This window comes from Globicephala melas, chromosome 9 (genome assembly GCF_963455315.2).
Source record: "Globicephala melas chromosome 9, mGloMel1.2, whole genome shotgun sequence".
NCBI lineage: Eukaryota > Metazoa > Chordata > Mammalia > Artiodactyla > Delphinidae > Globicephala > Globicephala melas.
Genome location: NC_083322.1, coordinates 6,074,016 through 6,085,185, shown reverse-complemented (window position 1 = coordinate 6,085,185; position 11,170 = coordinate 6,074,016). Strand labels below are relative to the sequence as shown.

At 59.5% G+C, this 11,170-nt stretch overlaps 1 protein-coding gene across 1 annotated transcript; it reads right to left on the bottom strand.

Moving 5' to 3' along the window:
* Positions 1–79: 79 nt before the first annotated feature.
* Positions 80–11,022, bottom strand: ATG9B (autophagy related 9B). Its single transcript, XM_060305233.1, is given in 18 exon segments — positions 80–1,455; positions 1,542–1,665; positions 2,463–2,493; positions 2,495–2,554; positions 2,735–2,868; positions 3,034–3,260; positions 3,358–3,367; positions 3,892–4,071; positions 4,252–4,415; positions 4,576–5,076; positions 5,079–5,310; positions 7,065–7,199; positions 7,702–7,873; positions 8,065–8,129; positions 8,275–8,318; positions 8,433–8,657; positions 8,660–8,928; positions 11,018–11,022. Coding segments are annotated over 18 exon segments (2,700 nt in total). The 3' UTR covers positions 80–1,333.
* Between the last annotated feature and the right edge of the window lie 148 nt (positions 11,023–11,170).

The window sequence follows — 11,170 nt, the reverse complement described above, 5'->3', positions numbered from 1 at the left end:
CAGAGCCCTTTTGTGTTATTTAGGTGAATTTTAGATTCCCCTCACCTCTCTCGGAAATATCTTATCTTGAAGCCTGATCTCTAAATCATTGAAATATTTATTACTGACGATTCACCATAAGAGACCAGATCAGAAGTTATGAGAGCTACTAAGATGCCTAACCCAGCGCTGTCAATCACAGTTACAGAATGAATGACAAGCTTTGTCTTCGAACCCGTGCAGACAGTGTGGAGGTGGTAATTCTTTGACAGGGAGTCCTGGAGAACAGTGGTGGTCTCCAGCCAATCACGGGCAGTTCTTCTGTGTTGCTCCCTGATCTGGACTGAGAAGCAGGTGCAGTCGTCAGCTGACAGGAGTGGGGATTCCAGGACTAAGGTCGCAAAGCTGTGCAGCACAGCCATGAGCAAACTCTACTGCTTGTTTCGGACAGGACAAGGGGCCAGACCCGCTTCCTCAGATGTCACGCCAACGTGAACTCCGAAAACGTCAGGCCTCTCTAGTCTTCCCACCCCCAGTCCCCATGCCCTTCCGCAAGTCCCATGGGAACCTAAAGTCCAGATGTGTCCAAAGAACCTACTGGGGCTTCCCTGGTGGCGCAGTGGTTGAGAGTCCGCCTGCCGATGCAGGGGACGCGGGTTCGTGCCCCGGTCCGGGAGGATCCCACGTGCCGCGGAGCGGCTGCGCCCATGAGCCATGGCCGCTGAGCCTGCGCGTCCGGAGCCTGTGCTCCGCAACGGGAGAGGCCACAACAGTGAGAGGCCCACGTACCGCAAAAAGAAAAAAAGAACCTACTGCCTTTCGGGTCCAGCCCCTCATGGCTCCCTTATGTGCAGCTTGGCCTCCATCTTGGCTCTGCCCTCCAACGTGAGGTCACTTGGGTACTTCTTCCCAGGCGACCACTCCAGGACAGATAGTTGTCTCTTAGCCCCTCCGTGTGAGGACTGTCTCTAAGACATGTTTCCCGATGCCTTGGGCATCTCCTCTCCTACCCTTTCTCTCTTCTCCGGGGCGAGTTCCTCATTGACTCCCAAGTTCCGCCCAGCTAAAGCATCCATGGGGGTCTTTAAAGAGGGCTCGGCGTGCCCTTCCACTCTACCTCGTCCGATCTCCTGTGGCTGGAGAAGAAGCCAGGGAACCTGGGGGAGGAAAAACACTTGACAAGCAGTCCAGGGGTTTAGGTTCCAGAGATGACCATCCCCACCACCCCAAATTCCCACCACTGTTCCCATACCTCTGAGTCTGAGTCCACCCAGTGTCCTACTCGTTGCCCTGCCTCCACCCCAGTTAGACAATACTGGCCGTGAGCAGCCCTCTCAGTCAGTGGCCTGGCCTCTCAGCTAGTGGCCTGGCCAGCCTCCTTCTGGGTGTCTGTGGGCTCCTGAAACCCTCCAGCGAACAGATTCTGGGTCCTCTGGGTTCTCCACTGCTGTCTGGGGCTGGAAGCAGGACTGGAGCCTGGTGAGAAAAGCCATCAGCTGGGCAGTGCCATGATACCTGCAGTTCACCCAGGGTCTGTCCCCCACACACCCTGACCGCCTCACCATCACTGGACCAGGATGGCTTCTCCTCGTCCGGCGAGAGTGTCTGCGGCGGGCTGGCCCAGGGCCTGGACAGGGAGAAGGCTGAAGCCTCGCCCCACAGTTCCTGCTGCTGCTGCCGATGGAGCTAAATGGAGAGAAGAAGAATGAAGGGCTCCCTCCGGCCCTGCTGCCTGAGGCCCCGCCCCTGGGCTCGGTGCAGAGGGTGCTGAAATCTCCTCCCCCACCCTCAGCTTGGAGCCTGTCCCTGGCTGTGCGGGGCTGTGGTTTGGTAGGAGTTTGCCTGCCTCACTAAAAGCAGAGCTGCGTTCCACCCCCAGCTCCACTGCTTGCCATCTGCGACCTCGAGCTAGTCACTTCACTTCCCCTAGCCTTAGGGCCCTCATTTGTCAGATGAGGACAATGGGGCTTCCCTGGTGGCGCAGTGGTTTAGAGTCCGCCTGCCGACGCAGGGGACACGGGTTCATGCCCTGGTCCGGGAAGATCCCACAAGCCGCGGAGCGGCTGGGCCCGTGAGCCATGGCCGCTGAGCCTGCGCGTCCGGAGCCTGTGCTCCGCAACGGGAGAGGCCACAACAGTGGGAGGCCCTCGTACCGCAAAAAAAAAAAAAAAAAAATGAGCAGTGACTAGCCAGTGGGCAGGGCCGTTGAGAGGATCCCAGGAGGGGAGTGCGAACACCCACATGTCCTCGCATCCTCGCCCAGTGTCCATCGGCACGAAACCTGCACCTTTCTTTCCCTTTCTGCCCCCTCGCCCTCCCTTCGTCTTGTCACCAACAAGGGCCACCTCTTAGTTCCCCTCACCCTCTTCTGAACTGTGTTCTTTCCTGTTGGGTAAATTCCTTACACTCCAGCCCCTCCACACTCTCCATTTTGTTCAGCTGCTTTCTCCCCGCATTTCTCTTTCTGGCACCCCTCTACTCACCTGGTGCAGGTAAATGGCGTGGAGACTCAGGAGACACAAGCTCTGGGAGCTGGGCCCGCTTCTGGCCCCCACTGCCTCCTGGGGACACACAGCTAGAACAGAGGGCACAGTGGATGAAAAAAAGACAGGTCCCCCCATCCCCAAATGCCCCAGGGAGGGCCAGGCTTCACCTCCCCCTTCTGGTCACCCCCGCCCCCATGCCCCTGCACCCTTCTCCTGGAGGATCAGCCCCACCAGCCCTGCTCCCTGCGTCTCAGTCCCCCACCCCTCACCTTGAGTCCTGGGTCATTCGGGAAATGGAGGCCAGGAGGCTGGCCGTGGCTGCAGCTGGGCAGGGGACTACGGGGCTCAGGTCCTGGGGGGGCACGAGGGGCTGCATGGAGAGGTTGGCCGGGAAGGCCTCCGGCTGGGCGCAAGAGAAGAGAGGGTCAGAAGAGAGGACAGGAGGGGAGGCGGAGGTCTAAGGAAGGCAGGAGAGCGGGCTGAGCTAGTGAGTGGGTTAATACAAGAGGTGAGGCAGAGGGGGGAGGGGCCGGGGGGGAGGCAGCAGGGCAGGCAGGCTTCGACTCACCAGAGGGGAGGAAGAGCTGCTGAGGATCCCAGGGCTGGGGGGGCTGCGAACCGAGCTGGCGCCCCAGGCGGCTGCATCTTGTTGCACCCGGCCTCGAAGGTGCCCCAGGAACTTGGAGCTGTGGCTTGGGGGGCACCGTTGTGGATGAACCAGGGAGAACCTCATCAATGAGAGCTCAGTCTTCCCGTCCTCAGCCCGCTCAGACAGTGAGGCCTCTGTCTGTCCCTCTTTTTTTTTTTGGCCGTGCCACGTGGCTTGCGGGATCTCAGTTCCCCTACCAGGAATGGAACCCAGGCCCTGGCAGTGAAAGCACCAAATCCTAACCACTAGGCCACTGGGGAACTCCCGTGAACACCACTTTTATAGCTGTAGTGGGTGCCACCTGGGGTAGGCAGGACAGGAAACACTAGCCCCCCATTCCTTCTTTCCAGGTGAACTGGAAAGAATGGGGACTAGCTCAAGAACACCCAGAAACACAGCCTCAGAACTGGACCCGGGTGCAGACTCAGCACTAGGATACGGCGGGACCTCAGTGTTTTGCCAAACCTGTTCACACTGGATACCAGGGCTGGCCTGACTCCAGCCCTGTCCACTGACCGAGACGTTCCCATTTACAGGTGTTATGACGTGCTGGGAACTCTGGTAGGGCTCTACACATGTCATCTCACGTAATCCTCATAAGAGTCCCACGCACTGTCCTCATTTGACAAATGAGGGCCCTAAGGGGAAGTGAAGTGACTAACTCGAGGTCACAGGTGGCAGGCAATGAAGCTGGGGGTGGAACCCAGCTCTGCTTTGAGCGAGGCAAGCAAACTCCTACCAAACCACAGCCCCGCACAGCCAGGGACAGGCTCTTACCTGAGGGTGGCCATGGCGCTTCACATCCATAAGGGCAAAGGAACAGATGTCCCCAACCGCGGCCACATCTACAGCGAAGTGACGAAAAAAGTCAATGATCTCCAAGGAGCCAGAGCGAAACCAGAAGAGCAGAAACAGTGGGGCGAGGACAGGGGACAGGAGCTCCTCCGTGAGGGAGACCTGGGGAAGCAGGGCTGAGGCTAAGAAGGGGTTGCTGAGGGCAACCAAACTCGCCAAGCAGGAAACCTCCAACGCAGTCATTCCCCGACGCCCGGGAGGGCCAGCCCTGAGCCCCTCTGTCCCCAGACACCGCGGGCAGCCAAGCCTCCTCCGCAGCCCCGCTACGGGCGTGACCCTCACCGCTCGGTGTTGCAGCAGCCGCGCCATCTGCCGGTAAGAGCTGGTCCTGCCGGCAGGGCCGGTCTCCTCCGGGAGGTAGTGCGTGTGCGCCAAGGCCGCCGGCAGCAGGATTTGCGGCGAACGACCTTGGCCCTGCCCGCCCGGAATGAAAGACCTAGAGGGCGGGATGGGGATGGAAAAGGGGCCTGCCGTTTAGAGGATGTGCGCCTGGGATGCAGGGCTGGGGGGCCACTAGCGGTGGAAGGGGTAGGGATGCGCGGGAGGCTCAGCCCCAGGACAGAAGAATGCCCCTCCCCGGACATCTCCCCCATCGCACCTGGCCACTGGCCACTATCCCGAGCGCGGTCATGGCGGTGAGCACGTGCTCCACGTAGAGCACATCCTTGTCGTAGACGGTGAGCACGAGCAGCGCGGCGAAGAGCGCGCCGGCGAAGAAGACGAGCTGGCGGGCCAGCAGCGCGAGCACGGGCGCGGGGGCGCGCAGGAAGGCGGCGGCGGGGCGGGAGGCGCGGGCCAGGCGCGCGCGCAGCTCGTGCGGCAGCTCGTTGAAGTGGCGCAGCTGCTGGCGGGCCAGGCGGGACCAGCGGCGCGTCGCCAGCGCGCCGGGCTCGCGCCGCAGCAGCTCAGCGCGGCTGTAGAGGGCGTGCAGCACTTGCCAGGCCAGCACCAGCGGGCTCAGCGCCAGGTTCACGGCCGCCAGCGGCAGCACCGTGCGCCGCCAGCGCGCGGCCAGGGCGGCCCGCCGGTCGCTGCGCTTGTAGGCGTCGGGCAGCTCCTAGCCGCCGCGGAAGAACGAGAAGGGCCCGCGGGAGAGGAGCAGATCGAGTTGGGCGCCAGGCCGCAGCTGAGGAAGGCCGCCCTGCCTCCCCGGGGCACGGCGCGGCGGGCCGGCAGCAGGCCCTTGTTGGCCAGCGCCACCTGGTAGTTGGTGTAGCGCAGGATGCGGTGGTGGGCGTCCAGCTCCGTCAGCGGCCTCGGCTGCCCGCACAACCCTCCGCTCCTCTGCAGCGCCAGGAGGCGGGACTGCACCTCGGCCCAGAGCACCGAGCTGAGCTCCTCCTGCGGAGAGGGGACGCCTGAGCGCCAGCCACCTGGATTCCTCTCCACGGCGATGCCCAAACTCCCCGTGACCAGAGATGTATCCCCGCCGTCCTCACCCAGTGTCTCTCGGGCACGAAAGCTGCCACCTTTCGCTTTCTGCCCCCTCGCCCTCCCTTCGCCTTGCCACCAACAAGGGGCACCTCTTAGTTCCCCTCACCCTCTTCTGAACTGTGTTCCTCGGGCCCCTGCGCCTCCTGAGGCCGTGAGTCATGTGCTTCCCAGGAAGAGCTCATAAACCAACTCTACATGTATCTGAGCTCAGCTCCGTAAGAGCAGGTTTTCCTGGCCACCGCTCGCCCACCCGTGCCCGCAGCCCTACACATACAAGGTACATCAGAGCTGCAGGTAACAAGGCAGTCTCTTTCCCGTTCCTGGGGTACCAGCCCGCTGGGCCCGGAAGCCCCCAAACTTTTACCTCAGCATGCTTTGAGACACACACACACACCCCGCCCCATCCCACTCGAACAGATTAACCTTCCTAAGACAGTGGCCTTGTCCCCGTCGGGGTGGAGGCTGTCAGATCTCACTTGGAGCTCATCTGCAAACCTCATTTTAGCCCAGTTTCACCCAGCCTCCCCAGTCCAGCTTAGTCAAGTCCCTCCAGGCCAGCCTCTCCAGTCCATCCCAGGGTCTCCCTTTCCCCTGGAAGGAAGAGGGGAAAGAAGGAAGGAGAAAGAGGGGTCAGGCACCTCCTGGAGGAGCAGTGGTCCAGCTCCTCAGCTTCCCTGCCTCCATCCCCAGCCCTCGCGACTCTTTCCTGTGCTATGGCTTGTGCTTCCATACTCAGGTGGGCTTTCGAGAACCTCTCCCCTTTGCTGCACAGGAGGGCTGTGTAAAAGTCTCTGCACTTCTGAGAGGAGCAGAGAAAGCTGGCTGCTGAAAGTAGCCTTTGCGCCGTGCCTTAAAGAAAGAACTTGGGGGGCTTCCCTGGTGGCGCAGTGGTTGGGAGTCCGCCTGCCGATGCGGGGGACGCGGGTTCGTGCCCCGGTCCGGGAAGATCCCACATGCCGCGGAGCGGCTGGGCCCGTGAGCCATGGCCGCTGAGCCTGCGCGTCCGGAGTCTGTGCTCCGCAACGGGAGAGGCCACAGCAGTGAGAGGCCCGCGTACCGCGAAAAAAAAAGAAAGAAAGAAAGAAAGAACGTGGGTACAGAGCCAGAAGGAGCATGAGCGAGATGGGGAGGAAAGAGCAAAGCGTGACCAGGGACAGTGAAGGGGCCGACGAAGTAGCTTCCTGCAAACAGGGGCCAGAAGGGGGGCGGGCTCTCCGACGGGCCTGAACACTCAGTTGCAGGCTGGTGGCTCAGTCTCCTTTCTGCTGCCCAAAGATGCGCATTGCTTCCCCTGCCCCCTCCTGCCTGGGGTTTGGAATGCCTCCCCGCCTCCTATCCTCCCCAGCCCAAGCCCCGCTCCTCCTGCTCTGGAAAGTCAGGTGACTGCCCTTCCTCTAAAGACCCATTGTTTGGACCACAAGCACGTGACTGTGCATCATCTTCCATAACCATCTACATCAACTAAGCTCCACAACAGGAAGGACCTTGTGTTCTAAGGGGCAGTACCCCACCTCCTAACATTATTCGGGGCCAAGGGTAGGTGTCTCTAAGGGCTTCTGCCCTCTTCCCAGTGGATCCTTCTGTCAGTACAGCTCCCTACTCCTTCCCACCCTCCGCCCCCTGACATGGCACGCCTCCACAGACACGCTCACCCAACTCACTGGGGGGATGTGCAGGGCCTCCCTGGAAAACACCTGGATGTCCCAGCAGCTGAAGAGTTTGCAGACCGAGCGAAGCAGCTGGAAGAGCCAGACGGCAGCCGCCAGGATCAGCAGGAAGACAAGCAGGAGCGGATCCTGTGCCAGGCGGGACAGACGGAAGAGAGAAAGCAGCGGCCCCATAGCAGGGGAGACCTGGCTTGGGGAGCAAGGGGGTCCTGGAGAGGGGACCCAGCCAGACCGGTGGTTCTCAAAGTGTGGGCCCTAGGGGTCCCCAGACCCTTGTGAGTGTCTGCAAAGTCAAAACTTTTCATATAATATTAAGGTTTTCTGCCATTTTCATTCTCCTTCTCCCAAGAGTACGCAGTGGCCTTTTCCAGCGGCTACGTGACATCACGGTCAGTCGATGGAATGTATGTTTGTCCGTTCTTAGGGACAGCTTTAATCTCTAACAAGGTGGATCTAGATAGGATTCTCATCAACAAAAGGTCTCGGGAGTTGGGTTCTCAATCAATTTTAAGTGTATCAAAGGTGGCCTGAGACTAAAAACTTGGAGAATGGCTGATCTAAACCAAGGAACAAAAGGAGGGGAGGCTTTTGTCTTTGTCGGTTGCTCTCCCCCATCACCTCCCCCACCAGCTGTCACTCACCGCTGGGCACACTGGGATGAGGGTAGGTTAGCATCTGACAAGGTCACTTTGCTGTGGAGCGACCCAGGTCTTGTTCGGTTTTTTGGTTGGTTGGCAAAGAGAACGCTGTAATCCACGCAGCGAAGAAGGAAGGTTGTGAAGGTGACAATGAAAATGAATCGTCTGGGACAGGAGGGAGTGCAGTGATGAGGCCTGCGGGCTGGGAGGGCTCCTGCCCCAGCCTCTGGGCCCACCCGGATTAACCCATCCTGCTGAGCCCCTAGGTTGCCTGGGAAGGCACTGGAGGCCCAGAAGCAGCAGGCACTACTGAGGAAGCAAGGGGAAGAGCTTGGAGTCTGGGACAAGCATCTCACCCCAGCTGGAAGACATCCTCCAGCAGGATACAGGCAAAGCCACTCCTCTGGTGGTAGCTGTACATGTGGCAGGGCGTCAAGAATTAAGCCTGAGGCATGATGGGCCTTTCCTGAGGACGCCGACTCCTCAGCCCCCAAGTCCCCAGCCCACTGCCTCCCTGTCTCCCTGTCTCCCGTGCCCCTTCTGCCAGGCAGAGCACAAAAGGATATCTTGGTGAAGAAGCTGTCCAGGTTCTGGATGTGGTGCCAGGAGCCTGGGCACAGAGGGGAGAGCGTTGGGACTCACCTGCCTCCGTGCCCTCAAGCCTCTGCCAGAGGCCCAGCCCAGGGGACACTCTGGAGCCCTGAGGCCCTCCCCAGCCCCTCACCTCGGAGCCCTTCAGGCACGTGAAGCAGGGGCTGCTGCCCCTCCCCATGGAGGGCTGAATCTTGGGACCCCTCAGGGTCACAGTCCTCCAGCCTCTCAGAATCCTGCTCAGGGATCAGAGGGCCTCTCCGCAGCCCAGGAGGGTCCTGGGGGCATCGGCATGGGGCAGGGGCAGGGTGGGAACCCCAGGAATGGGGAGCAGAGATGGGCATCATCGCGGGCCGGGCTGCGTGGCGGGGGTAGCGGGAGTGGGGAGGGTACTATAGCGAGGCTGAGAAGCCCCTGGGGCCTGCACCGCTGGGTAGGGGGGCCCCGGGGCTGAAGGAGGAGCTGAGGAAGGCGTGCTTTTTGTGTGAGGTGCAGGGGCCAGAGAGAAGATGGAGACCCTCCCTCCCCCAGGTCCCCGACCCGGAGGAGGAGAAAGAGGAGGCAGTGGCACGGGGAGGAGGGGCACGGATCCACGCCCCAGCTGCCCCCGGTCCCCACCCCCCGCCCATCTGCCTCACCATCAGGCCAGCGGCATCTCCTGAAAGCTTGGAAAGATGGGAGCTGCTGCTGTTTCCGAAGAGGTCTGCGTTGCTGAGCGGGGACTTCAGCAACCAGGACGGTGACAACAACAGCCCGGTGACCCAGTTGGGGCAGGCCTCAGGCGTCCCAACTCGCAGTCACCAGCCCGACCACCCACACCCCTTCCGGGGCAACCCGCGGCCAAACCTCTTAGGGCCCCGCCAATACCTGGAGAGGCAGGAGCAGACTAGCGGCAGATGGAAGGAGATCCCCCCGGTCCCACCTTCAGACCCCCAGCGGACTTAAAACGGGAGGCCAGAGAGCAGAAGCCGAGAGCAAAGACAGAAAGAATCTAGTTAGGATTATAGGGCTATGGGGCCAAGATATACATCTTTAGTTTCTTAAAACCTTATCTCAGAATAAAACAAAACAACTTATCTCCCCTCCCTATATACACACACACAGAGTGATCCCCAGAGAAACACTTGAAGACCAAACACAAAAAGAAAAAAAGGAAACGAGAACGGCTGCATGTTTTGCTTGTAGGACAGTGCTAAGGAATGGAAAAGGGGAGACCGTCTGACTTTGCAGCCAGGGTGGGGGAGACTGAGAGGGAGCAAGTGAAGGGAGGAGAGGCAGTTATTTGGGACGAGAGGTGGTTCTCGGAGATTTTACAGTAGGAAAGTGGGGTTCCTTGGAAGCTCCAGTATGTTTCCTTATTTATCCTCTTGAAACCCCCTCTACCAAGTTCTGATCCAGTTTTGGGAGCCCCCTGAGATGCATCAGGGCTGACCCAGCAGAGGGCAGCTGAAGGTCAGGCATTTGGAAGGGCAGGTAATTTGGGTGCCCCAGGGATGAGCTGACTGAGTTGAGTTCCTTGTTGCCACCTCAAGGAAGAGGCGGAGGCCCAGGCAGCTGGTATGGTAGCTTGTCCAAGGCCATTCTTGAGGCCCTGAATCATCAGGTTTCCTACTGAAGTCCATTCCTGAGGTGCTGACTCAGCCACCCATGTGTCAGGGCCTCCAGGGCTTAAGCCCAAGCGCTGATGTAGGGACCAGTATCCAAGACATGGAAACAGAGGAACAGAGTACATCCCAGATTGCCCACTGGAGGAACTTAGAGGAGGAACCTGTGCTTCCTTCCTGGGAGGGGAATTGTCATGGTAGCTCAGGACTTGCATAGTTTTATCCCCGAGCAGGAGGCAGAGCTATGAAAACAAGACTCCTGGTGCCCAAAATGGAATCCAACACTGCAGAGGGGCTAGGAAATTCCCATGATCTCTCTGAGACACCTGTCAAAATCAGATATGTGGGGTTTCCTCTGGTCTCTCCCCAGCCTCACTCACCCTGATATTCCACCATACTCACTTTAGGACCCTCCCATACAGCCTCCTCACCCAGCCCAACCTCAGACTAATCCTGACACGTTTTCCTACCCAGTTTCACTCCAGATTCATCGATGAACAGCCTCCCTACCACCGGCCCCAATTCACGTCAATTTATTATTAAGGACACTCTTCCCTGCCAGGCATTTGGAGGGGAAGGAGGGGACGGATGAATGAGACAGAGCCACTACCCAAAAAGAAGTCACAGCCCAGAGGGGAGGCAGCTATGCAAACAAGTAATTACACAGAAGAAATAACTAAGAGTGAAACAGAGGTGTAAGAGCTGTGCGGTGGCAGCTTCAGGCACAGTCAGCCTAACTGCGGTAGGAAGGCATCTGTGGGGGAGATGGATTTAGGGTCGCGCCAGCGGTTCTAAACCATTGAGTAGGGGCAGCTTATCAGAATCACCAGGGGTTTTTTTCTCCCAAATATATGTGGCTGCCGTCCCCTGAGCTCTGACTCGCCTAGGAGAGCGGGGTGGGTGGCAAAGCACGTGCACATGTTTTGAAAAAACTCCAAACGGTTTTTGTCCCTTAGTCTCCCAGAACCAGCGGTCTACACTCCCTGGAGACTCCGGAACATCTAGAGTCCGCCAGGAGCGCCCATAAGAGAATGACCCGGAGGTCAGCAGCTGACGCGTTACTATGGATACCCCAGGGCGGGGGGACGCACTCTGCACACCCTCAAAACGTCACCCCATAGCCGACTCGGACGGCGTGCACAGGGCAGGGCCCGCCCGGAAGTGGGGGCGGGAGGCAGGTGACTCTCTGCAATCACAGTCCCAGAAAGGGGGGCTAACAAGGTTTTCTCCAATCACAGCTTGCAATGAAATTGATGCTTCTTTCCAC